Source organism: Crocuta crocuta, unplaced genomic scaffold (genome assembly GCF_008692635.1).
Source record: "Crocuta crocuta isolate KB4526 unplaced genomic scaffold, BGI_CrCroc_1.0 scaffold109, whole genome shotgun sequence".
Taxonomy (NCBI): Eukaryota; Metazoa; Chordata; class Mammalia; order Carnivora; family Hyaenidae; genus Crocuta; species Crocuta crocuta.
In genome coordinates this window covers 307694-334857 of record NW_027533088.1, presented here as the reverse complement: position 1 = coordinate 334857, position 27164 = coordinate 307694, and the positions used below count along the sequence as shown (strand labels likewise).

General features: G+C 39.8%; 2 protein-coding genes across 5 annotated transcripts in view; one reads left to right on the top strand and one right to left on the bottom strand.

The window, feature by feature from the left end:
* The window catches only part of CLEC9A (C-type lectin domain containing 9A), a 15554-nt gene extending 14610 nt beyond the window's left edge, over positions 1-944 (top strand). The window contains exon 6 of the mRNA XM_077745996.1: positions 334-944. Coding sequence (XP_077602122.1) covers positions 334-466 — 133 coding nt within the window. The 3' untranslated portion in view covers positions 467-944. The remainder of the gene's footprint in view (positions 1-333) is intronic.
* Positions 945-2676: 1732 nt separating this feature from the next.
* The window catches only part of CLEC1A (C-type lectin domain family 1 member A), a 37477-nt gene continuing 12989 nt past the window's right edge, over positions 2677-27164 (bottom strand). Inside the window, exons 2-8 of one of the 4 annotated variants that reach the window (XR_013330687.1) lie at positions 18657-18755; positions 17107-17283; positions 12321-12472; positions 9536-9654; positions 8006-8179; positions 6722-6894; positions 2677-3229 (exon numbers count right to left, since the gene is read on the bottom strand). Coding sequence is in view for 3 of the 4 variants with exons in the window: in XM_077745992.1 (XP_077602118.1) it covers positions 8029-8179; positions 9536-9654; positions 12321-12472; positions 17107-17283; positions 18657-18755 (698 nt within the window). In the remaining variant the exon portion in view is untranslated. Of the gene's footprint in view, positions 3230-6194; positions 6895-6930; positions 8180-9535; positions 9655-12320; positions 12473-17106; positions 17284-18656; positions 18756-27164 lie in introns of those variants that run through there. The other 3 variants (XM_077745992.1, XM_077745991.1, XM_077745993.1) reach the window with 3 other exon arrangements.

The following is a 27164-nucleotide window of genomic DNA, read 5'->3' as shown; positions in this document are numbered from 1 at the left end:
TATATTTTTTAATGTTTATTTATTTTTGAGAGACAGAGACAGAGCATGACGGAGGGAGGAGCAGAGAGAGGGGAAGACACAGAATCCAAAGTAGGCTCCGGGCTCTGAGCTGTCAGCACAGAACCCGACGCGGGTCTTGAACTCACGAACATTGAGATCATAACCTGAGCCAAGCCAGACGCTTAACCAACTGAGCCACCCACCCAGGTGCCCCAAGGATACCATATTAAAACAAAACAAAACAAAGAGCTACCGACCTCTCATTAGTTACCCACAAGAACAACACTGTTAGCCCCATGCCTAACGTTAGATTCACTGACTTTGCCTCTCCAGGTCGCCAATACAGACACGCCAGTCAAGTAACCAACTCTGTGGATATCTCAAGGACAAGGTCCTTTCTTCCGCTAACTGCAGCATTTGGAAATATTTTATCTGTGAGAAGTATGCATTAAGATCCTCCATTTGAACAAAATTGTACTTGCAGTGATCTATTACAATGGTGTGTTGATCAGGCCATTGGAATATCTGCCACAAAATTCCAAAGAGCAAGTGAAGTATGCCTATGTGGGGGCTATGAAACTACCCACCTGGGACTCAAAACCTATCTCTACATTTATCCTTGGCAGTTTTCTTCAATGTTTTCCAGACCTTCAATTGACATTGTGTAAGTTGTCAAGAATAAAACTGACTTAGAGCTACTGAGAACAAAATCCTAAAAACTGAGCACAAACTGAAGAAAACTCATATTCTTGTGCTTTTTTCCCCAAGTATAGAGCAACTATAAACTCCACACAAAAATCTATAAACCCCTGGGGAGGTGATGCATTTCTAGCTGACTGGCTTTTTTTTTTTTTAATAAATAAATGTAGGCCTTTAAAGTCTCTGCCTGCCAGATCTTTCTATGCATTTTCTGGGCATCCAGTCATTCTGCTATTGAACCTGTAGGAGGGTAAGATAGAGATATAGATTCTCAAGTTAGAAAGGTAACAGACAGCTATCGGCTGCCTGTAAGACAATACCCTTTTAGGATTGCAGAATTCTACTGGACCCTTGAACTACCAGCACTTCATATAAGTAGAAAGAGTAGTTAGGATGTCGGTATGAGTGCATCTCCAGTGAAGGACAGCTGTGAACTTCCTTCCTTCCACTCGCTGACTGTCCCTCCTACTCACAGATCAAAGGACTCGGGCTGGGACTCTCAAGGTTAACATTCTAGAACTTTGTTTTTTAATTTTTTAAATTTCAATTCCAGTAGAGTTAACATATGCAGTAGTATTAGTTTCAGGTATAGAATGTAGTGACTCATCAATTCCATACATCATCATGACAAGGGTACTCCTTAATCTTCATCGTCTGTCTAACCCATCCCACCCACCCACTTTCCCTCTGATAACCATCAGTCTCCTCTCAATAGTTAAGAGTCTGTTTCTTGGCTTGTCTCTGTTTTTTATTTTCCATTTGTTCATTTGTTTTTTTTCTTAAATTCCATATAAAAGTGAAATCATATGGTATTTGTGTTTCTCTACCTTATTCGACTTAGCATTATACTCTCTAACTCCATCCATGTCATCATACATGACAAGATTTCATTGATTCCTTTTTATGGCTGTATAATATTCCAGTGTGTGTGTGTGTGTGTGTGTGTGTGTGTGTGTGTATAAAACACCTTTATCCATTCATGAATTGATGGACATTGGGCTGCTTCTATATCTAGGCTATTATAAATAATGCTGCTATAAGCACAGGGGTGCATGTATCCTTTGAATTAGTGTTCTTCTATTTTGGAGATCAATACCTAGTAGTGTGATTATTGGATCATAAGGCATTTCTATTTTTAACTTTTTGAGGAACCTCCGTATTGTTTTTGCAGAGTGGCTGCACCAGTGTGCATTCCTACCAACAGTGCAAGAACGTTCTTTTTGTTCCACATTCTTACCAACATTTATTGTTTCCTGTGTTTTTCATTTTAGCCATTGTGATAGGTGTAAGGTGATATCTCATGGTAGTTTTGATTTGCATTTCCATGATGAAGAGTGATGAGCATCTTTTCATGTCTGGTGGCCATCTGGATGCTTTTCTAGAGAAGCAACACTCCCGCACTTTTAACTGTATCTCTCTGGGCCTCAATTTCTTCATTGTAAAATAGTAATAGGACTTACTTCAAAATATTGAGAATTAAATTATTAATATATGTTAATTGCTGCAAATATTGCTTTCCTAAGGTTTGACACTATATCAGTGTTCACTATTATTATCTGGAGTAAATTACCAGTCATCTGTAGGCATCGACCTTATGAGTGTAGTCCAGATAAAAATGACCCTTTTTCCTGCTCGAGTTACAGGAATATTGAGAAGATATAGTTCATATATAAAATGTCAGCAACTGTCTAGACACAATATCTGTTTTAAAGTTAATGGATCTGCTCAAATAAATCTATAGACAATCTGAATCATAGGTCTGCAGGCTCCTTGTACATAGACCAAATCATTCCCAAGACACAGGATACGGAAGTATCTTGTGATCTACAGGAAAGAAAAACTCATTAATTATTACTGCATTACTTTTGTTTGCCATCCTTAGAATAACTTACCACCCAGTAGATTCTCATCAAATACCTGCTAAGTTCAATATAATTTTATTTCATTTTTTCATTTTTCACAAGAAGTAGCTGAGCTACATTAGATTCTCATCTTTCTTTACAATAAAGATACCGCTTTAATAAAGTAAAACAAAACAAACCCACTGAGGCAGTGGAGATCACTTAAATGAACCTAAAAGTCTATTGTAAAAAGTGACCTCTAAAGGTTAAGGTCTTTTAAGGATGGGGAGAGCATGTTTTCATGTTTTGTTTTTAATTTTTTTTAATGTTTATTTATTTTTGAGAGTATGGGGCAGAGAGAGAGGGAAGCACAAGATCTGAAGCGGGCTCCGGGCTCTGAGCCGTCATCATAGAGCCGATGTGGGGCTTGAACTCATAAACTATGAGATCATGACCTGAGCCGAAGTCAGACGCTCAACCAACGGAGCCACCCAGGAGCCCCTGTTTGTTTGTTTGTTTGTTTTAAATTTACCCTGGACCTGGAGTTTAAATCGTGGGCCTTTCCATAAGAGGGATTTTTCCCTAATTTTCTGCTGAACGTAGAAAAGGAAAATAGCACAGAAAACACAGTGTAAGTTGAGTCCTGTGTTTGGTCGTCACAGCTGACAGCTGGCAGCGAATATAATAACCTGGAATGAACGAGAAACAATAACAATTTGGCTGATTGTCTTCAAGATTCTGCAGAGTATTGTCATGGTACTGTTTGTAGAGAAAGGGTAGGAAGCATTTAATAACTCTTTTAGGAAAAAGTACAATGAAGCAAAAGGCAAACATCCTTCAGCTGATGTCACTCCATCGATATGTGATGCAGTATTTACAAACCAGAATCTTATCTACGGCGCAGCTGGTATGAGAGCCTATAAATCTCTCCAGTGGCAATACTGCTTTTCACATAGATATTAAGGGTAGAATTTTTTTTTCTTTCAGGTTGCTTTTGGCCCAGAGTATCAAAGTCTTTTTCCAGGCACTGGTAAAGGATTGGGTCCTGGCACAGAGATAACAAGTTTTATATGTTAGTCCCACTAATACTAAATTGGATATCTTTCATCTATCTCATTGAAACCAAGTTAGCCTTAAGAAAAAAGAGGAAAGAAAACATAAAACCCTGTCCTATAAATGTAAAGAAGCTTTGTGATATGCTATGGGTAACGTACAATAAGTGTGTAAAAAGAAAAACATTAGGATAGTGATATTGATAGAATAATACCATTAGATCCTAAAAATTTATTCATACAATGAACCTGTAAAAAGGTTATGTTCACTTTTACATAAGATAATGATTTTTTTGTATTCTTTGAAAATGGTGAGAATCCTTTTACAAAATATTTAATTCTCCAAATATTAAGGTCAAACCTAAGACAATCTACTAGACCGTTCTACATATTTCATAAGCACTTATGTCTCCAGTGTAAAAGCTCCCCTTCCTTACACTTCTCACTCTTCCTGCTATTTCAGCGCCCATGATCTGTTTCCTGTTGATAAGTTTTAAGAGCTGCTTCAATATCCTCAGGAAAAGAAATAGCTCATTGTGTACCCTGGGGAACTCAGATCTACCAGGAAAGGCTATGCTCCTCATTTGACTTTTCCTGCAATTTCTTCAGACTTAGCAAAACACACAAGAGCGTGGAAGAGAAAAGTCTTCCCAAGTGAAAAATTCATTCATGGGGTGCTACTTTCTGTGGTTACCCATGGAAACAGGTCCTGGCAAATCTTATTTTCAAGTTCGTGTCATGATTCATGATTATTCTCAATTATTTTCTTATCCTATTCTTCTTTTTTCTTTCTTTCTTTCTTTCTTTTTCTTTCTTTCTTTCTTTCTTTGAGAAAAAGAGAGAGAAAGAGAGAGGATTCCAAGAAGGCTACATTCTTAGCATGGAACCTGACACGAGGCTCTATCTCACAAACCATGAGATGGTGACCTGAACCGAAATTGAGAGTCCAATGCTTAACCAACTGAGCCACCCAGGAGCCCCCACTTCCTATTCTTAAATTAAAAAAAGAATTGTGGAGGGGCGCCTGGGCGGCTTAGTCAGTTAAGCGTCCAACTTTCGCTTAGGTCATGATCTCGCAGTTCGTGGGTTCGAGCCCCGCGTCGGGCTCTGTGCTGACTGCCAGCTCAGAGCCTGGAGGCTGTTTCGGAGTCTGTCACTCCCTCTCTCTCTGACCCTCCCCTGCTCACGCTGTCTCTCTCTCTCTCCTAGAAATAAATAAAACATTAAAAAAAAAAGAATTGTGGAGAAAATGTTGTGCCATACTATTTTTCTGCTCTTTTGAAACATCTGCTCATATTGTGATCAGTGTTGTGAGTTTTGTGATACAGCTGATGAGGATGGAGGGCAAATACGGAGAGAGATAAGATTAAGAATATGGTTAAGAAATCAGGTTAAGAATAACAAGAATGTCAAATAAATGCTATTTTTTTCCTTCTTCACTATCTAAAGTGACATGTTCCCTTAGGTTGCAGATTTGAAGGGAGAACACTTTTCAATGCCCAGTTTCCAGGCAGCTAGTCTCTGTAAAGTAATGACATTTAAAGAGACACTTCCCATTCACCCCTGAACAAGACTGCAGTTATGTAGGATGCTAGGGGTCAAAACAATGTGCGCTGGGTCCCTATTTTACAACTTAGTGAACAAAATCATTTGACTTTTTCATATTAACCACATTTTCTTCCTGTAATAACAAGACTTAAATAACACTGAATTGCTTAACTAAAGTCCTAAACCACATTTCCTACTATGTGCTTGTTTTATTAATTGCATTCATTAACTATCTGCACTCATCATAAAAAAAAACATTTGGCAATATCCACAGCTTCCTAATGTAAGTGCCTCTCTATAATTCACTAATGAATACAGATATCCCAAAAGGGTTATTTATGCTTTTTTGTGGTCCTTTATTTAAAAATAATAGGGGTGCCTGCATGGCTTAGTTAGTTAAGCGTCCGACTCTTGATTTCTGCTCAGGTCATGATCTCACGGTTCATGGGATCGAGCCCTGCTGACAGCAGAAAGTCTGCTTGGTATCCTCTCTCTCCTCTCTCTCTGGATCACCCTTGCTCACAGTGCCTCTCCCAAAATAAATAAATCAACTTTAAAATAAATCTCTAAATCCCTTTTTTAATGTTTTATTTATTTCTGAGAGAGAGAGAGAGAGAGAGACTATGTGAGCAGGGGAGGGGCAGAGAGAGAGAGGGAGACACAGAATCTGAAACAGGCTCCAGTCTCTGAGCTGTCAGCACGCAGGGGAGGGGCAGAGAGAGAGAGGGAGACACAGAATCCGAAACAGGCTCCAGTCTCTGAGCGAGCTGTCAGCACAGAGCCCAATGCAGGGCTCGAACCCATGAACCATGAGATCATGACCTGAGCCGAAGTCAGACACCTAACCTACTGAGCCACCTAGGCACCCCACTAAATTCCTTTTTAAAATATATTGTTAATGTCTTTTATGTTTTATATCCCAATTTAGATTATAAAACTAATTTCATATGTACCTCTTGTCAGCTAACAATAGCACCACGAGAAAATTCTAAACACATTTCCACTCTATACTGAATGAAATAAACTTCGTGAGGTAAAGTGATTTGCCCAATAATAAATCAGAATAGGGGATCTAAAAATCTCATTTTAAGGCCACAAATGCAGTTATTTTGGCACAACACAATCAAGACAACATTTGTACAACACTGAAGAAATTTCCTAATGAATCAACAGAAAATTGAAAGGAAAATTAATTCATAAGGAAGAAATCCACAAGTAGTGATTGTTAAGTAATACAGTCTTATAGAAATGAATTCAGAAATACTCTTTGTTATATGATTGGTAATTTAATATCATTTTACCATGAGATAGATATTTACTGAAAAGAAAACTGAAGCACCTTAGTTTTCACTGCTGAAAAATAAAGATTTATAATAGACTCTCTTTTCTAGTATGAAATCCCTAAAATTGATTTTTCCATAAATCAACAGTCAGTCGTCGTGATGGTGTTATTTACTGTGACACCTGTTATGATTGTGCATATTGGCTTCCTGAGATCGGAACACTTACACAAGGAACCAGTGATGTGTGCAGATGTCACAGGTTCTCTTCCTCTTTCCAGGACCTGATTAGATAACTCACCCTATTAAAGTTTCCTTGACTCATCTTTAGCCATGTGTGGAAGACCACCTTGCCTCAAAAGGTTTCATCTCAGGAAAGTGCTGAAATCACCTTCTTGAAGACAGCGTGCTTCTCAAAGCCTTATCTTCAGATGATCAAATAATCAGTACTCTTGTAGAGTCCCTGCAAACTCTCTGTATGGCACAAACAACAAAAACACAGGTCGCTAGCATAGTTTGAAGAGCAACTCCACACTGAAAATTTCACCAAATCACAAATCTATTCTCAAATCACATACATTTCACATTATTGACATTTATTATTATTAAGTCTTCAGTACCTGAAAGGCATAAACATGGATCAAATGGAAGAATATAGGAAGTGAAACCATATGATTACAGACTCACACAGAGACTGACTTTTGCTCTGGTCTTCAATCTCTGTGAAGGGAGGATCAGGGGCAGTAATGGGGATACAAAACGGAGCTGAGTGTTATTTCTTTCCTGGAACAAATTCCTGGGGAAAGGAGATAATTGTTGGAGTCCTAAGTGAATATGGGGGGGGGGGTATGTTCATAAGAAGTTATGATTCTAATAAAGAGGATTATCCCAGTGGGAAGCAAACCTTAGGCAGGGCAGATGGGGGCTTTGTGGAGAGACCAGGAAGGAAAAAGTATGGACTGAAGGAAACAGAAACAGAAAGAATTAGTTACATGTTTAGGAACATTGTATAGGAAATGATTGTTAATTTCTCATGGTCTACTCGACCTTTGGAGCAAAGAATGTTACACACATTTACTTCCTCTACTTCAGTAAGTTTCTCACTTCTCCAAGTGTTAAGGAAGAAAGACGTGGAAACAGGGAGATGGTATTATTAGATGCTGAGAACGAAGAACACTAGAAAGCTTTCTCTAAGTCAAGAAAGTGGAATACAACTTTATGAGAGTCTGGGACTGACTGGTGGCACATATATAGGACTGCTTTGTGGCTTGTAAGAATTTGTATGAACCCAAGCTCAGAAGTGGTGGTGGTCCTGAGCAGGAAACATGAAAGTCCTCCTGGTACCTGTTGGAAAAACTGCCTTTCCTCATTTTTTCCCATTTTCCAATGTCTTGAATATCCTTTGCATTGACCTGGCTTGGCTCAACCAGCTTGCTGATTTGTTGTATAAACATGGCTCCGATGGGAGAAAAAAGGAACTGAAACCAATTATTACAGGGCCGCATAAAGAAATTGACTTTTGCTCTGATCTTCAGTTTCCCTGAAGGGAGCTTAACATTGTAGTTATGGTCGAAGAGTCAATCACCTTCACGTAATGGCTCAGAGAAGCTAAAGGAGGCTCTCAAACTTCACTGTTGCCGCCTTTTTTTCACACGCACACCGCCTCAACTCTTTGCAGTCCTTTGAGAAAGCCTTTCCATTGAGGATGGTCACACAGTCCCTGCTTCGTAGGCTGGTGAAATCTATTATAATCTCAAACCTTCAAGAAAGAGAAAAAGGTTAACTGAATCATAGTTTACTTCTAAAATGACATATTAAACACCCAGAGAGTACATAGGGAGTATTCTTAGCTTGATAAAATTATAGAATAGATATACAGAATGAATTTACTACAGAGATGGAGTCACAAGCTCTTTCTTTTCAGCCCTTCAACTTCCATACTCATTCTTAGAATCATAAGTTCATTAAAACAAAACAAAACAAAACAAAAACCTATTCCTACTTCAAACTAAGATGCATGCTATAACCCATCAAATTTATCATATGATTTTCCCACCATCTGAAAAATCATCTGTGACTCAGTTTAATTAATGATAAAATAAAAAATGATTACACTGATTATGTCCTACCTCCTGGGAGAAGAAATCCTATACAATATATAGAGAGGAAAGGCATCTGTCCCATCATGACTTTAAATTATAATATATTTTGACATAGATATTACATTTACCTATTTCAAAAGATACCATGACAATCCTACCTAAATGCTCACATAAGTAAAAGTAACTTTTGATAATATTACTCTTACAATGTCAGCAAATCTTTTCTCAGAAACTGTACTTTTATTTTATTAAAACAAATTTTTTTCTAATGTTTATTTTTGAGAGAGAGAGACAGAATGTGAGCAGGGGAGAGGCAGAGAGAGAGGGAGACACAGAATCCAAAACAGGCTCCAGGTTCTGAGCTGTCAGCACAGACACTGATACGGAGCTTGAACTCACAGACTGCAAGTCTGTGACCTGAGCTGAAGTCAGATGCTTAACTGACTGAGCCACTCAGGCGCCCCAGAAATTGTACTTTTAAAGAGGTGCTCCCCATTATACTACACAGAAGGCCAAAACGTCTGAGGTCTTACATTATCTCTGGGAATTGAGAAGTTGTGAAGCTGTGTGGTCTTAGGCAAGTCACCATCATTACCTGGGTTTCAGTTTATTCACCCATAAAAGATCCCTTCCCCTCCTACCCTTTCTCCTCCACGTCTTTCTTCCTTTCTCTCTCTCTTTGCCTCTGTTTCCTTCCCTCAGCGAAACCCTAACACTTGATAATGCTCCAAGGGACTTCAGACCCTGTAATAAAACTCTGAAAGCATCCAGATGGAGAACTGCCCCTACTATTTTGCTAACATTTTGTATGTCTCTTTCACTGGTTTATAAGCCATTCAAAAGCAAGCACTATGTTTTCTTTTCATAATTCTTTGTCTACCCTCTTACAAACTTAGTACTCAATGCAAAGCAGATGTTTGGGCAATACTGATGGAACCAAATTGTTGAACTTTGTCACTCAAGCAAAATCTCTCTCTTAAATGCTTTTCCCACAAAATGTTCTGAAGGCTTACAGTTCAGAGGAGTAAGGGGTTCCATCGGTCCATAGCCAGGCCTTTCCACTGCCGTTGCGGGATAGCCCTGTCCAATAAGAGTAGAAAAACTCAGAGTAGCTCTGAGGCATGGCAAACTCCTGTGAAAGGCACACAAGAAAATCTTTAGCTTTAGAGACGTTATACCCTATGTACACAGAGATGTGTAGGCACAGCCAACACTTTAAAAAAAATTTTAATGTTTATTTTGCTTTTGTGAGAGACAGAGCATGAGCAGGGGAGGGGCAGAGAGAGAGGGAGACACAGAATCAGAAGCAGTCTCCAGACTCTGAGCTGTCAGCTCTGTGCTGACATGGGGCTTGAATTCATGAACCTGAGTTCAAGATCATGACCTGAGCCGAAGTCAGACGCTCAACCGACTGAGCCACCCAGGTGCCCCAACACTTTTAGTACAAAAACAAGGGTCCTGCCCCACACAGGTGATCGTACACTTGAGAAAAAGTGTCTGTGCTGAGCTCAATTTGTCCAAGTGAAAGAGTTTATCTTGTCTTAATAATTATGGTATACTGATATTCTGAAACCAAGAATCACATCAACCAAGGTTTACAAATGATTATTTTCAAATCAAAGAGTAAGCACTAAGATTTATCTAAAAAATATGGGAGGCAGATTTACAAAGAGATGTGAGGTAACTCTGGGAAATGGAAGACTGTGGAAGGAAAAGAGTAAACGTGGGGGAAATAACTTTTATCCATATATGCAAAAGGAATTGACTCAGAAGGAGAAAAGACTAATGAATATAATTTAATGCAAAAAGAAATAAGAGAAAATTTGGAAGGATGATTTACATCTCAGACAAGGAAGGGAAGAGAAATTTTTCATGTGTGTGTATATTTATATTTTTGTATAGTATTACATACATACATATATATTCATATATATAATTTCTTCCCTACTACGTATATTGAAAAAATTTTAAGTTACTTACTTCCTTCTATCTAGTCTCACTCTTTAACATAGAAATTATATAAATTTGTGATAATTATCCATTTTTATGTCCTTATTTTCCACTATATCATGAGTTCCTTAAGGACACATACTTTGTTTTATGTCTTCAACCCTTAAGTTAGTTTAATGGCACATGTTTGTTCAATAAAAGATTATTGGCATGTATGTGAAAGTATCACTAAGTAATAGTCATCTAGTAGACATATCAAAAGAAGTGTAGTTGAGCGGCACCTGGATGGCTCAGTCGGTTAAGCATCCGACTTCAGCTCAGGTCATGATCTCATGGTTGGTGGGTTCAAGCCCCATGTCGGATTCTGTTCTGACAGCTAGCTCAGAGCCTGGAGCCTGCTTCAGATTCTGTGTCTCCCTCTCTCTCTGACCCTCCCCTGCTCACACACTCTCTCTCTCTCAAAAAAGAATAAAACATTAAAAAATTTAAAAAAAGAAGCGTAGTTGAAAATACTTCCAACTGAATGGTAGAACCCTCAAATTAAAAGTTCTGAATATAAATCAAATGAAAATGATTTAAATATATACAATTGTATGAAGCATGAGAGAATGTCACTATATATCTTTCACGATATTCCCTCTATTATATATAATACATTCCAATTATATACCTGAGTCCTCAGTATGTGCTAGAGGTAGAGATAAAACAAAGAGAATTTAAAAAATTAGGTGGCCTTATGGTAGGATACATTGTCTTAGTCAAATAAGTTACCTCCTTTTCTCCCTAAATTGAGCCATCAAGAAAGGATAAAAAATATTTTAGTAGTTGAGAGTGCAGAGTTGCATTCATCACAGATTTCAGAAAGTGGGTAGGAATTAAGATGTAATGAGAAGGGTGTTAAGAGTTTGCATAGTGAGCTGGGCATTTATTCAATTAAATAATCCTTTGTTGATAAACTACTCTGTGCCAAGCCTTCCACTAAAACAATGATAATAAATAATGGTCACACTACTTGAGGGATTAAATCCAAAGGCAATAATAAATATTTTTTTACAGTTGGCAACAATTACATGATTTTTATAGTTTAATTGCATATACTTAATAATATCAATTTATAATTTTATTTTCATATTTGTCTTGACCAGTCTATGTTAGGTTATAAACTTCTGGAAGGCAAAATATTTATCTACAGATTATAGTAATGATTTAATTAATTAAATATTTTTCATTAAAGGCGTTGTCTCTTCATAATGGAAGGACAGAAAGTGCTATATTCATCTTTCTGACATTGCATCCAATATTGTGCCCTTCCTGCCCAAATCCAAAGAAGTGAGAAATGAAAGAATTTTTAAATTTGATTCCGAGTGGATGGAGATTTTGAAGAGCTTCCCCTCATAGTTCTAAGGCGTGGGTTTTTTGTGGAGAACTGAAAACGTCTTATTACGTACCTCAGGGAATCACTCAAAACAACAGAAATAAGACTTGGGCTCAAGTGTGAGACTGTGAATATTGACTCCTTAGAGTCTTCTTATAGGGCTCTTTTAAAGACCTCCTCTTGGGGTGCCTGGGTGGCTAGGTCGGTTAAGCATCCGACTTCAGCTCAGGTCATGATCTCATGGTTGGTGTGTTCAAGCCCCACATCAGACTCTGTGCTGACTGCCAGCTCAGAGCCTGGAGACTGCTTCAGATTCTGTGTCTCCCTCTCTCTCTGACCCTCCCCTGATCAGGCTGTCTCTCTCTGTCTGTCTCTCTCTCAGAAATAAATAAAAGACTAAAAATTTTTTAAAAAAATAATAAAGACCTCCTTTTGAGAACAATTCAAGCACTGACTAAGCCTCAGGATCTTACCAGCACTTCTTGTGTGTTTATCTTCAGCATGGTTGCATTCTCCGCAATGCAGAAATATTCACAGCCTTGCCAACTTTTGCTCTCTCTACAAAATCGGTAGCATTTGTCGCCATGCCATTTCCATTCTTCTGGACAAGGACTGCATCTGTGTTCTTAGAAAGAAACCAATTTTGATAAGTTATTTTCCATCTAGGTCTAACTCCTTTCCTTTTGTGAAGTTATATAGTACTTGACGACTCAAGAAAGAATTGATGCCCTTTCTCTTATTTAGTTGCCCAGGTAATGATAACTACAAATATTTACCGAACACCTTCTATATGCCGCAAGTTGTTATTGGTACTGAGTATACAGTGAAAATTAAAAATTAACATAGGGGTTCCTGGGTGGCTCAGTCGGTTAAGCTCTGACTTTGTCTCAGGCCATGATCTCACGGTTGGTGAGTCTGAGCCCCATGTAGGGCTCTGTGCTGACATCTCAGAGCCTGGAGCCTGCTTCAGATTCTGTGTCTCCCTCTCTCTCTGCCACTCTCCCACTCTCACTCTATCTCTGTCTCTGTCTCTCTAAAATAAATAAACATTAATTTTTTTTTTAATTTAAAGCAGACACTACCTGCTTTCATGGAGTTCAGACCCTAGCAATGAATGATTGGAACTTCCTTGCTTCTGCCCTATGTAATTCAGCACACAGAGGATTTTCAGTTTCATAAAGAGCTTTTCATTACGCATGGTATTTAAGAAACAACTTAAAATTCCATAATTTTCTTCCTTAAAATTCTCTTGAATAATTGTAAAAAAAATTTTTTTTTGAGAGAGAGCATGCACATGCATGTATTCAAGCAGGAAAGGGTCAGAAGGGAGAGAGAGAATTCCAATAAGGCTCCACACCCTGCCCAAAGCCTCATGAGGGGCTCAGCTTCCCAACCATGAGATCATGACCTGAGCCAAAATCAAGAGTCAGATGCTTAACCGACTGAGCCTCGGAGGCATCCAGAGGATTTTTTAAAATGCAATTTATACCAATAAGATATGGACTTTTTTCTCATTCTAAAAAAAGCCAGTAAAATTTTAGGGAAAAAAAAGGCATAAATGCTAAGCAAAGTATGAATTAGAAGGGTAAATCTCCATGTGTCAGAAATTAAGATGGGCCCCACAGTCGGAAAAGTTAAGTGCACAGGTCAAGGTTGAGATGGACTATGTGGGTAGAGGCTGTAAGTATAGGAACTACTCCCTGAAAGCCATGGTTTTAACACTGGTGAAGGTACATGGCCTTGGGCTTTTGAGAATGGAGATTTGTATAACCACCTCCCTTATGGTGGCATGGGAGCTCATTCATTCCATAAAAATGTGTCTATTGTGGGGCGCCTGGGTGGCTTAGTCGGTTAAGCGTCCGACTTTCACTTGGGTCATGATCTCGCGGTTCGTGGGTTCGAGCCCCGCGTTGGGCTCTGTGCTGACTGCCAGCTCAGAGCCTGGAGCCTGTTTCAGTCTGTGACTCCCTCTTTCTCTGACCCTCCCCTGCTCACGCTGTCTCTCTCTCTCTCCTAGAAATAAATAAAAAACATTAAAAAAAAAATGTGTCTATTGTAAAAACAATCCAGTGTCAAAATGTTAACATGTTAAAGTGTGAATGGTCAATGTGCTAATGATATTATGTTATTGTTTGCATTAAAAAAAAATATTTCCTAAGGTAAAACAAAGTTTTAAGTAAATAAATAAGATAGGAGATTTCTTTGTAAGTTAGTTGATATTTCTGGCCCAGATCTTATACCAAACTACTTATTCAGTTCTCTACTTAGATATCCACATGATACCTTAAATTCAACAGGCCCAAAACAGTGTTCCTGGTTTCTAACCTTCCCTCTCATGACTACAGAATTCTTCCCCATTTCACCTGATCACATCTCTCTAATTTCATTGTCCAAAAACTCTGGAGGTAGCCTTGACTCCTTTATTTCTCTCATCTCCCATTTTATTCCATCATTCATTCATCCCCACCAATAATATCCTAACTTGAGACAACATCACCTCTCCTCTGGATTACTGCAAAAGCCATCCCTAATGTCATTTCTTTGTTTTCACTCTTCCTTCCTCCAGTCTATTTTCAACATACTTGCAGAGTGAACCTTTCAAAACTCCTGTCAGATATATATTTCCTCAGCTCAAGATGCTGTAATGAATTCGTGTTTTGCTCAAAATAGAAGCCAAATCACTTACTATGTCACCTAACGCCGTAAATAATCACTATCATATCCCCCATTAGTTCTCCACTCCCTCACTCTGCCCCCGGCACACAGGCTCCTTATTATTCCCTGAACAGGCAGCTACATTCAGTTGAGGGCTCCTGCACTTCCTGTTCTCCCCACCCGGCTGGTTCTTTCCCCATATGTCTACATGGCTAACTCCCCCCAACTCTTCAAATCTTTGCTCCTACACCCTCACCTTAATTAGGAATTTATGGTACTTTATTTCCCATGGGATTGATTACCTTCTTATATATTATGTTTAATTTGACCAACCATTTCTGTGTGCCTGAAACCTGGGCTTTCCCAAAATGTGGGACTTTTAATAATAAAACTGTAAAAGTTTCCCGCAAACTGGGACACATTGATCAACATATTTTATGTTTTTAAATCTAGTTATTACCACCACCTCAAAAAAGCAAGAGGTCTGTGAGGGGAGAAATCTGTGTATACTTTGCATGGTATGCATCAGTAAGTGCTCAATAAATCTTTTTAAAAAATTTTTGAGGGGCGCCTGGGTGGCTTAGTCGGTTAAGCGTCCGACTTTCGCTTAGGTCATGATCTCGCGGTTCGTGGGTTCGAGCCCCGCGTCGGGCTCTGTGCTGACTGCCAGCTCAGAGCCTGGAGCCTGTTTCAGTCTGTGACTCCCTCTCTCTCCGACCCTCTCCTGCTCACGCTGTCTCTCTCTCTCTCTCCTAGAAATAAATAAAACATTAAAAAAAATTTTTTTAATGTTTATTTATATTTGAGCGAGAGAGAGAGAGTTCCTGTTGCGCTCGGCTAGAGCATGAGTGTGGGAGGGGCGGGAGGGAGGAGACAGAATCCAAAGCAGGCTCCAGGCTCTGAGCTGTCAGCACAGAGCCAAATGCAGGGCTCCAATTCACAAACCGTGAGATCATGACCTGGGCCGAAGTCAGACACCTAACCTACGGAGCCACCCAGGCGCCCCAGTAAGTGCTCAATAAATCTTAGCAGAGTGGAAGGATGGATGGATGGATGGATGGATGGATGGATGGATGGATGGATAATGGGAAAGAAACGGAGAGTAGCAGAATAAAACAAAACTAACATCAAACCAAAGCTGTATGAACATTTTTACGGGAATAAGGAATATCATTAACAGATTGCATATGGATTTTATATTTAAACGAAACACAGTTTACTTGCCTATACAGCTTTCTTTTTGTTTGTATACAGGTAGCTGTAAATTCCATAGACCACTGGTTTCAGAGAAACTTGGATTACCTTTCGATGACATGGCAATCAACACAGAAGACAACATACAGTGGGGTTATTCAGAAACCCAAGAAGGAAAAAAACAAAACTATATGAGGCGGTACATTTATTGATTATCTTGACCTTGACAATGATTGTATAATGTATGTATGTATTAAACCATCTCGTTGTACACTTTAAATATATCCAACTACATTTGTCAATTATTCCTCAATAACGTTAACAAAGAAAAAAAAAATTGTGACCAGTGAGGTGATTAGTCAGGTGGAAAAGAATCACTTAGAGAAATGGAAGCATGCATGTGGGTGTTATTTACTGGGTAACCATACAACCTGGCTGTCTGGTTAGTGTGGGAAATGACACGCGTCTGGAGGAGGGAGACTTCATCCTAATCTAAAGTCTCTGACAGAAAAATAAAAAGTAGCAACTCAAAATGTGTGCTGTTTCCTATGGTTACACAATGAGCCGAACCGAAGAGAAGACTAACTTGAACAGAGCTAGATATTATGAAACCCAAAAAAAGACAGAAGAAAAAGGCCTGGGAATGAGGTGATGTTTCTGGTCTTGTCCTGCAGTGGTCATCAAAGCATGAGTCATTTATCACTAGCATTGTCATCATTACGGCAACGCGGATTTCTGGTACCCAGACAAGGCAAGGCAGAGTGGATTTAAATAACTGCAATTTGATTCTGCTTATCAGCATTTTTAACCTGGTGCCAGTAAGATTTTTAATTTTTTTTAAATGTTTACTTATTTTTGAAAGACAGAGCACAAGCAGGGGAGGGGCAGAGAGAGAGAGAGGGAGACACAGAATCCGAAGCAGAAGCTGTCAGCACAGAGCCCAACACGGGGCTCGAACCCCCAAACCGTGAGATCCTAACCTGAGCCGAAGTCAGATGCTTAACTGACTGAGCCACCCAGGCGCCCCCACCAGTATGATTTTTAAAATGTGACAACTATAGTTATGAGCTCATTAACTGCTCAGTGGGAAAAGATTTATACTCATTGGGAAATGTATATTACATTGTTATGCGCCAAGGTAAGTTGAGAAATAACTCTGTATTTTATTTACTTGCATTGTTATTTTGGATATTCAAAGTTCCTTGTTTTATTGTTTAAATTGTCTGAATTTGAAGAATCTTTTTTATGCATTATAGTACAGATGTACCTGAACTAAAGGATCCCAGGAACTGGGGATGGGAGGTGCCCAACTAACTACATATTATGTGACGCCCAGGTCCACAGGTGAGAACGTCAGCTCTATAATGACAGACATCCTGGAGTGGAGGGAGCTTAGTGATCAGGACTCACCTCCAGTTCTGTTATAGAGCACACGACACAGTTTTTCAGCCACATGCTGCAGAATTTCTGCAAGCTTCCTGTTCTTTGTCTGGAGAGACTGGAGCTGTCGGGAGAGATTCCCCAATCTTTCTTCCTTGTGAGAAATGCTGTCTTGCTGAGTATTGGAAAGCTGGTAGAACTGAAAAACTAACCCAAGTTACCAAGTCAGACTGGACAGCTCATTTCTTCATTTCTATTTCCCCTTTTTACGTATGTGGAAGAGAAACCATTGTATTGTTTAAGACCTCCTGCTGTGAGATTTCCTATTGCGCATATTCAAGTTTGAACTGCAGTACATAATAAATTGTATTGTCTCAAGCAATTTAATTTGTCAAGTCTGTCTTTTTATCTGAAAATGTGGAATCAGAATAACAGTTTCTAACTTTAGGGCTAAATCTTCAACCATTTTTACTGCTCAATAAATATTTTGTGCATACTCTTAAACCACTGCTTAACCCAAAACCACAAATCCACTCATCTAATAATGATTATATTGAGTATGGACAATTACCATATATTGTAATCTCAGTCACTAACGTAGTCATATTATTATTTCCATATTTTTTATAGATTCCCACAGGGTTCAGTGAGAACAAGCAATGTCCTTAATATCTCTTGTCTAGAAAATTTCAACCCTTAGGCTGAAACTCCAGATTTCTGTATCTAAGTAGAAAAACCCTTCATGAATCAGGAAAGTTGCTTTATATCCCTAAAAGTAATGGCTATCGTAAAACCAATTGTATCAAAATGAATTAAGAATTTGTAGGTCATGGTAGAAACACTAAGAAATATATTTTTTTGATTTATGATAACAAACTAACATTTCTACAATTTCCTATAAAAACCAAATGTTTGACATTCAAACCTGCTCTTCAAAGTAACCTTTTACCTTGAACCACCTTCTTCCACTGCTCAGGAAATGATACTATAGTCTCAATCTCATGAAGCAAATTCACCCACTACGTTTTTCGTTGTGGTTTTTGTTTTTTGTTTTTTTTTTTAGTTTTTGATCTTGTCCTTCTTGGTTTGAAATTTAAAGACTTTTTCACATGCATTTTTTCCTTGTTTAGTTTTCACAAGATTTTGCAAAAATGATCCTATAACTTTTTGGATTTTCTTTAAAATATTGTGATAATTGAGGACCCGGTCTGTCCTCCTTCTATTGAGGGAGTAGATATAAATGAAACCTCTTCCCTCGGTATTAGCCTGCTGAGTCATGCATACTAAAAGCAAAAACCACGCCTCTACTCTTTTGTAGAATAAAAGAGGGTCAAATCATGTATTCATTAAAAATTGCTGATTTTAAATATCAAAGTGGAAACAGACAAAAACCTGCTGATCTCCAATAGAATATAAAAGTCTAGCTGGCAAGTGATTGCTGCATTTTATGCTTTAGAGTAAGGTACATGGAAGTACCCACAGACTCCAGAATTAAGGAAAAAAAAATTTTAAACAAGTATTTCTCATCCCAGACAAACCTTAGAATCAAGATCCTCCCCCAGGTCAGAGCGCAGACTTACACACAAGCCCCAGGGCCAACAGGCCAAGGAGCAGCACCAAACACAGTGACAGCAGGGTCAGGGCCACTGGACGCCAAACTGAAGAGGGAGGCCGGGTCTCTGCAGGGAATAAAGGAAAAGGCAGCATTTCACATTTTCTTCCTCTGGATCTATGCCACCAACAGGCAAGTGAGAAGAGCTGGTTCTGGGAAGGAACACATTCTACAGGACAACAGTAAGTAACCAGAAGCTAGATAACATTCCCTCGGTCTTCAGGAATGTTGTCAAAGGGTTCACTGCCAATCACTTACATGGCAGGATTCCTTCACCAGCCCCAGTGATTTCCAACGCCTTGCTCCTCTCAGTTCTACTGTGTCCTGCATCAAGTAATGCATTGCCAATATCTTTATAAAGTGGTTTGTGTAACCTTCTGCTTGCCGCACTTTGAGTTACGAAAGACACAGAAATGCCTCCACGAGGAACTGTTTTTCACATCATCAGAGAAAAGGTGAAAATAATTTGTTGTTACTTTTGCACAACATTGCCCCATCAAGTTCCATATGTGTATCTTCTGAAAAGCAAATTGCATATGAGTAATGAGAGGTGAACACTTTACTATTTGCTTTGGGGGATTTCTTTGAAAGTCCCTTTTTTGTAAAGGTTTTGTTGGTTCATTTGATTTTTTGCTCTGTAAAAATGGACTATCAAGAAACAGGATCATCAGGTTCTCAAGAATGGATCTAAGCTATCTCAGTTTAGAACAGTTAAATAATAAATGCTGCACCCCCACAAGTTTGCCTTGTGGTAATTGCGGAGGATCTACTGGGTCAACAATGAGCCCATCTCCCGCTAAGGCTAGCTATCAATCTGAATGACCTGTGATATGCTGCAAGGAAGACCCAGCCCCCACCCCCTAAGTGCTTGTAGCATCTAGCACTATGATTTAAATGAACAAAGCACCCTCGATAAAGTTCTGACACTTCCTTGAGCTGTGTTTCGCGTCACTGGGAATTTAAGTCACTGTTCTAAAACAAACAGATTAAAGATGTACAAATACATCTCCTCTTTAGGTAAGTCCTGCACATAACGTATTCTACGTACAGAAATTTGTGTTACACATTATTTCCAAGTGGGGAATGGGAAGTGGTAAAGACAGTATAGAAATAGAAAATGTGTGGGGCGCAGGGTGGCTCATCCAGTTAAGAATCTGACTCTCTTTAAAATTTTTTTAAATCATTTATTCCTTTTTGAGAGAGAGATTGAGTGAGGGTGGGGGAGGGGCAGAGAGAGAGGGGGACAGAGAATCCAGGCTCCAGGCTCTGAACTGTCAGCCCAGAGCCTGACACAGGGCTGAAACCCACAAGCGGGGAGATCATGATCTGAGCCGAAGTCGGACACTCACCTGGCTGAGCCACCCAGGTGCCCCAGGAATCTGACTCTTTATTTCAGTTCAGGTCATAATGTCATGGTGTGTGAGCCTTCTCTCTCTCTTCTTTTCTCTCTGCTCCTCCCTCTCTTTCTCTCTCCAAATAAAATAAACAAATATATTATTTTGACATTGATATTGATATATTTTCAAATCTGAATCTTATTTTCTACTAATAAGCATCTCCATAAAAACTGTCACTGGATTGTATTACAGTGAGAATAAAATCCAAATCCCTTTTTATGAAGATTCAGATTGCTCTTTTAAAATATAAATAATAAATTTGATAATGTTATTTCCCAACTTAAAAACTACCAATAGCGTTTTCGCACTTAAAATAAAACACTACAAGAGGCTTTTTCTTCTGGACCCTACCTAGTTCTTTCATTCTTTCCTGAACTACTCTCTGCCATTCACATATTCTATGCACAGTGGCCTCTCTTTAACCTTGAAACAAGCAAACTTGTCCCTATCTTAGTATCTTTGTGTTAGCTCTGCCTCTGTTCCTGCACTAAATAATTGCTAAGCTAGTTCTTAGTACTCAGATTTCCATTTACATGGCACACCCTTGGAAGAGGTTCAGGAGTTCATTTCATTTTTTGTGTTTGTTTCTTTATTTTGAGAGAGAGAGAGAGAGAGAGAGAGAATCCCAAGCAAACTCCGCACTGTCAGTACAGAGCCCGATGTGGGGCTTAAACACTCGAACCGGGAGATCATGACCTGAGCCAAAATCAAGAGTCAGACACTTACTCAATTGAGCCACCCAGGCACCCTTAACTTTGTTGATTTTTAAAAATGTATTGATTTTTCAGCAGTATTTCTGACAGCAGAAGGTAGACTCAACTAAATTCATCTTCTAGCCATACTGGTTTTTATTCACTGACTTGTGTGAGGTTCTGAATCATGAACAGATATTGGAGTGATTTGCTTTCTTCCCTATTTCCTTCGATTAACTGACCTATGTGATTTGGCCTAAATTGTCCTGGAAATTATTGGATTATCAAGGCATCGACCTTAAGAGGATCTCAAATAAACAGAACATAAGAGAACAAGATCAGAGGCCAGAACATAGCTGACACTAAGCATCCTCTCCAAACCCCAGTCTTTTTAAAGTTCTTTATGGCCAAAAAAACCCCTTAAATAGGTGAGTATTTCTAAACTCCAGAGGTACTAGTACATATGTGGACCCACCTCCACCAAGGTGACTTTATTTTGCTCTATATATCTTAATACTATCAAATATATTATATATCTTACTCATTTCTTTTGGTTTTTATCTGTCTTACCCCAGTAGAAAGTTAGCTCTTTTTGAGGACGATTATTGTCTACTTAGTTACTAGAAAAACATCAGTTCTAGTGCCTAGAAAATCAGGTGAAATAAGTTCAATTAATGTTGAAGGAAGGAAGGAAGGAAGGAAGGAAGGAAGGAAGGAAGGAAGGGAGTGTGTGGATTATATATAAATATCTGTCATATGCCTATCTACTCCTGCTTAACCCTATTTATATTAATACACTCTGAAAGGCATAAACTATTTTTTAAATGCTGTTCTCATTTTATGATTGGTATTATTCTGGCCCAAGTTATAAATAATAAGAGGGTAAAGGAACAGAAAAACTATGGAAGTCAACCAAACTAGCCCTTAAGAAACCTGCTTTTCTTTGTATAACATTGCGATCAAGAGAGGTGTAGGTCTTCTACCGAAAGAATAAAGAAGAAGAATCTTAAATCTTTACTGTAAAATGAGGGCCTGGACTTAAATCGTTAGAATATTATTTAATAATAATTATATCCATATAAAGAATGAAGACTTCATCCTTCCTAAGATTACTCTAGGACAGAAGACAAAAGCAGTATGCTATGTCTTCTGCTAAGGAGCAAAGTTACAAAAATTCCCTTCTAAAGAAGGGAGGTTGCAACCTGTGAAGGAGAGACAAAGGTAGAGGATACATTAATAGCCTGAATCTGTTCATGAAGGGTTTGGACATCAAATAATTCTAAAATTAGAATGATTCCAAATACCAAGTAGGTGATTTTGGATATTCTCCCAAGTGTGGGTGGTATTCTTATGTTGGAAATGAGTAACACAGATCCAATTATACTCCTTGTGACATCGAAAGGCTAAAAGAGATTTTAGAAAACTTAATTCATTTCCAATAAACAGTACTGCCTCTTCTAAGGCATTAACCTTAGTGTCCAATTTCCTGTCAATTATTTCTTGAGTGGCCAATGCAAAAGAGACATTTCTAGTTAATTGGTCAGTGTGTTGGGCTGTATGTACCTCCTGGACAAGGGAGACAGTGGAAGCAGCCACAGACCCTATGATGGTGATCAGTGCAGTAATGCCCAATGTTAGAGCTCCAATGAATCGCCTTGGGCATGAGAGCAGAATTAACCTCCTGTACAACCTGTAACTCATAATCATCCTACCAAGAAAGGGTTAGTTTAACAGAATCTTCCAGGAGCCCTGCTCTTACAAATGGGGTCTAGATTAGAGGCAATTAATACCAACAGAACATAAGAGGAAGGTGAGTGTAAACAGGAACTTTTCGCTGTTTCCCCAGCTTTCTGGGCAGAGTAAGGACAGTTTATCTTATCGAGCCGGTGATTCCTCAAGCTTCTGCGGTGCGTGTGTAGACCAGCCAGCTTCCCGGGTGTGGCCAAAGCAGGGCTGGAGATCTCAGGGGCCAGTGTCCTTTTGAGGGTCAGTTTAAGCTGGTTGACTGGACCTGGATCACCTTGCCAGGTTGAGGTTTCTTCTGCTGAGTTGGCCTACTTAACTGCAGAGTGATGGGTCCATGGGGTGATGCCTGAAATTTTAAGAGCTGAATCCTTTGGTTATATATCTGTTAAGTACACTTCTAAGTTTTTGAAAGGGGTGACCCTCATCCTTTGAATAAGCAATCAAAGATCTGATAAAGATGAAACCTGAAACTTTTGGTTTTCTTGGCAGACAAAAGAGAAAACCTTTGCTTACATTGTCTTATCAAGAGCAGGTGAACAATATAAGAAAACCTTGTCTTTTGAACAGAGAGAAAAACGGAGTTTTAACCTTATACCAGTGTACTTTTAAAATTCCATTCATCTCAACCTTAGTCTATCCTGAGCACACAAAAAAATCCTTTTTAAAGATTTCTCTTCATGAACCTTCTACAATTTTCCTTTGCCTTTAAACTTTGTCCCAAAGCCATTTCTCTCTAAACAATCAGTCTCATTTAGGACAAAATTACTTTCTTACATACCTCTCATTTTCCTATATACAGGGTTGCTTTCCTTATTTTCCATCAGTCTTAAGTACACTTAGCAGAAGTTTAACTCTTAGGAAACCTTAGTCTCCAATTGAGGACTTAGTAACCAACTGAGAGGTGTTTATGCAAGAATTTTCTAGATGGTAAATTCAGGAACCAAGTAAGCACAAACCATGTTTTCCAATAGGTCCAAATAGCCTTACTTTCTCTGCAATAGGAAGTTAAAAACCCAAACCTATGTTCAGTAATCAAGACATAGATTTCCGTGGAAGTGCATTTTGTTCCTTGGCTTCGACGGTGGGAGGAGGAGCCAATGTGCCTGAGGCACTGAGGATGGCATAGGAACCAGTTATGTAGACCACACCCAAGCTGGTGCAGAAATAGGAGGGGGAAGGGAAGGCAGAAGAGGCAAGGTGACAGCAGGAGGCAGAGAAAGAGAATTCCCAGTTTTAAGTTTTGTCAGCTCAGAAAGAGGAACAGAATTCAGGTTTCTTTTTGTTGTTGTTGTTGCTTTTGTTTTTTTTGTTAGGCAGTCCATGTCAGTCTGGAGAAGACAAGGAATTTCCCTGAAACAAAAAGAGTTTCGGCAGCTGCTCGGGAATATACCTTAAAGTCCCTGTCCCGAGTTAGACTAACCACAGTTGGCTCCAATTATAGCCGTTAACTTGGAAATGAATGAATGAGAAANCATGTTTTCCAATAGGTCCAAATAGCCTTACTTTCTCTGCAATAGGAAGTTAAAAACCCAAACCTATGTTCAGTAATCAAGACATAGATTTCCGTGGAAGTGCATTTTGTTCCTTGGCTTCGACGGTGGGAGGAGGAGCCAATGTGCCTGAGGCACTGAGGATGGCATAGGAACCAGTTATGTAGACCACACCCAAGCTGGTGCAGAAATAGGAGGGGGAAGGGAAGGCAGAAGAGGCAAGGTGACAGCAGGAGGCAGAGAAAGAGAATTCCCAGTTTTAAGTTTTGTCAGCTCAGAAAGAGGAACAGAATTCAGGTTTCTTTTTGTTGTTGTTGTTGCTTTTGTTTTTTTTGTTAGGCAGTCCATGTCAGTCTGGAGAAGACAAGGAATTTCCCTGAAACAAAAAGAGTTTCGGCAGCTGCTCGGGAATATACCTTAAAGTCCCTGTCCCGAGTTAGACTAACCACAGTTGGCTCCAATTATAGCCGTTAACTTGGAAATGAATGAATGAGAAACCCTCACATCTACTAGGCAGAGGAACAGAGAGAGTTAACGTCCTCTTCAGTCTGATTTTATCTCAGTCAAGCCAATAAGGTCCCCTTCTCGAGGTTTCTCCTGATATCGGCTGGGTTTGGGGGGCCCTTTCCAATTCAGGCACTGATTCTTTCAGTGTCCTTGTTTAATCTGGGAATCTGGCTACAACATGCCAGATGCGGCAGATGGTTGAGGCCACCCTACGTCAAAAGTGTGCCATTTTAATTTACATAATTTTATAGTTTTCCAAAAATCCCTTCTTTGTACAGTCACAATCCCATAATGCTCCCTTGAGGCGATGTTGCAAAGACAGATAAAAGGGTGGGGGTGCCCCCTCTAATGAGGAGACCAGTCAGATGCCAGTCTGACCATGTCCCGAAGGAGCTTAGGTGGCGCTTAGCCTAGCGGTCTCAGCTTTGTGACTTACGACTGGAAACTATTCCAATGCCGCCAGAGACTGTATGCCATTCACCATGGAATCGCAGGCGGGCCCACTCAGGCTCCGTAGGCTTTTTGGGACCTTAAGGGTGCCCATCTGTGGAGCCACAGAATCGAACCCGGCAGGCAAGCCAGGCCGAGTCGCACATTCACACTCACATACACACCAGAGGTTATTACATTCCCTCCCACAGAATTCCTACAGATGAGATTAAAAACAATTACAATGACAACAGGACAAAACAGGTACAGAAGTGGACACAAAACATGTTTACAGGTTACAGAAGTGGCCACACCGACGTGATGTCTTGGTGTGGGACGTAGCTGCATCCAGCCTTCCACTTAATTCCCCCAGACAGAAGCATGTGTGCATTCAGAAGTCAGATGGTAAATTGACTTACCTCCAGGGGTTCAGAAAGGTTACTCCCACAGATTAACTGGGTCCGTTTTGGGGGCGGCAAGAAAGACAAGTGTTTCCCCGGGTCCCAGGACATCTTCCGGAGCCGGGGAAGGTACAGGCAAATGAGACAGGAATTTGGAGGTCTGGGGTCTCCATAATCTCTCTGAGACCTCCAAAATATGCTGAGAGACACAAGAGACCAACTGAGACCACTGAAGCAGAATTAAGAGAGTCTTTATTATTGGCCAGGACCGCACAGAGTTAACACAGAGCGCTCAGTGTGCAGCCCGTAATCTACTTGTGTTAAAGGCTTCATGAGTTTGTCTAGCCGGTTTAAGGGCCTGGTCAACAAACTTCACAATTAATTATCTGATATGCATCCAGGACAGCTATAGAGGATGGGACCCTTGGCTGAAGAGAGCCCATAGTTTCCATAGTAACATTTATGGCCCTCAGATCTTGCAACATTCTCCAGTTTCCAGAATTTTTCCCAATAACAAAAATGGGAGTATTCCATGGACTATTGGAAGGCTCAATATATCCTTCCTTAAGCTGTTGTTCTAGAAGTTTTCTTGCCATTGCTATTTTTTCAGAAGTTAAGGGCCATTGTTCTACCCAAACAGGAGCATCTGACTTCCAGATTATTGGGTCAGCAACAAAGGAAACAATGGCCTCTTCTATAAATTTGGATAGCTAATCTTCTTTTCATCCAATTTGGGTTTTATATTTATGGGAGTTATACCCTGTTGTGTTTGGTCCAACCTTTTGTTGGGAAGAAGCCCCACTTGTAACATTTGATTACCGACCTTGTCATCTGGGCTAGAAAGTAACATTCCCATTTGGGATAAAATGTCTCGTCCTCATTTTAAAAAAGGGATGGAAGGAATAACATAAGGACAAAAAGTTTCTCAATTGTGTTCCTCATCTGACCATTTTAGAATTTGAGAGCTTTTTGCCACATTAGAAGCCTGTCCTATACCCACAAGAGTAGCAGGAGCATTCTGAGTTGGCCAATCTGAAGGCCAATCTTTTCCTGCCATGCAGGAGACATCTGCTCCGGTGTCTAGAAGTCCTAGAATAGGGATTCCCTGAATCTGCAATACTTTAGTGGGCCTAGAGGCTTTAATCTCCTGTTTCCATAAGGCCTTATCGCTAGAGCCAAAGCCTCCTTCTCCTCTGGGAGCATTAGTGGCATCCTTTCCTATGTGATAATAAGGCAATAATAGTAACTGGGCAATTCTCTGATCCTTAAATTTTGCTTGGTGGAAGAAGGAGGAGAGACCAGCACCTTGATCTCTCCCTGATAATCAGCGTCAATGACCCCAGGGATTATAGCGATTCCCTGAAGGGTGATGGAGATCTGTCCCAGTATTAGTCCCACTACCCCAGGGGGCAGGGGCCCCTTTGCACCGGTGGGGATAGTTCCAGGAGGTGAATCAGGCATTAGTATTGTGCTGGCGGTGGAACGGAGGTCCAGTCCTGCACTGTCTGGGGTTGCCCTATAGAGCTCGGAGACTGATTGGAATTGGCGAACGGATTGAGAGGGCTGAGGGATGTTGCCCCAATTAGTGTCGGGGCCTGGGGCTGGCCCCTCGATCCGTTTCCCTGGTCCTGAGATTTTTGGAGATTGGTTCCCAGTGGCTGGCCATTTTTGTGAAATTTAGATTTACAATCTTTGGCCCAGTGAAAGCCCTTTTGACACCTAGGGCATATAATTCTGGGCATGTTGTTATTATTTATCACCTGAGGAACAGGTGCGGCGGGCAGAGAGGTAATTGCCTTTATTGTAGGGCAGTC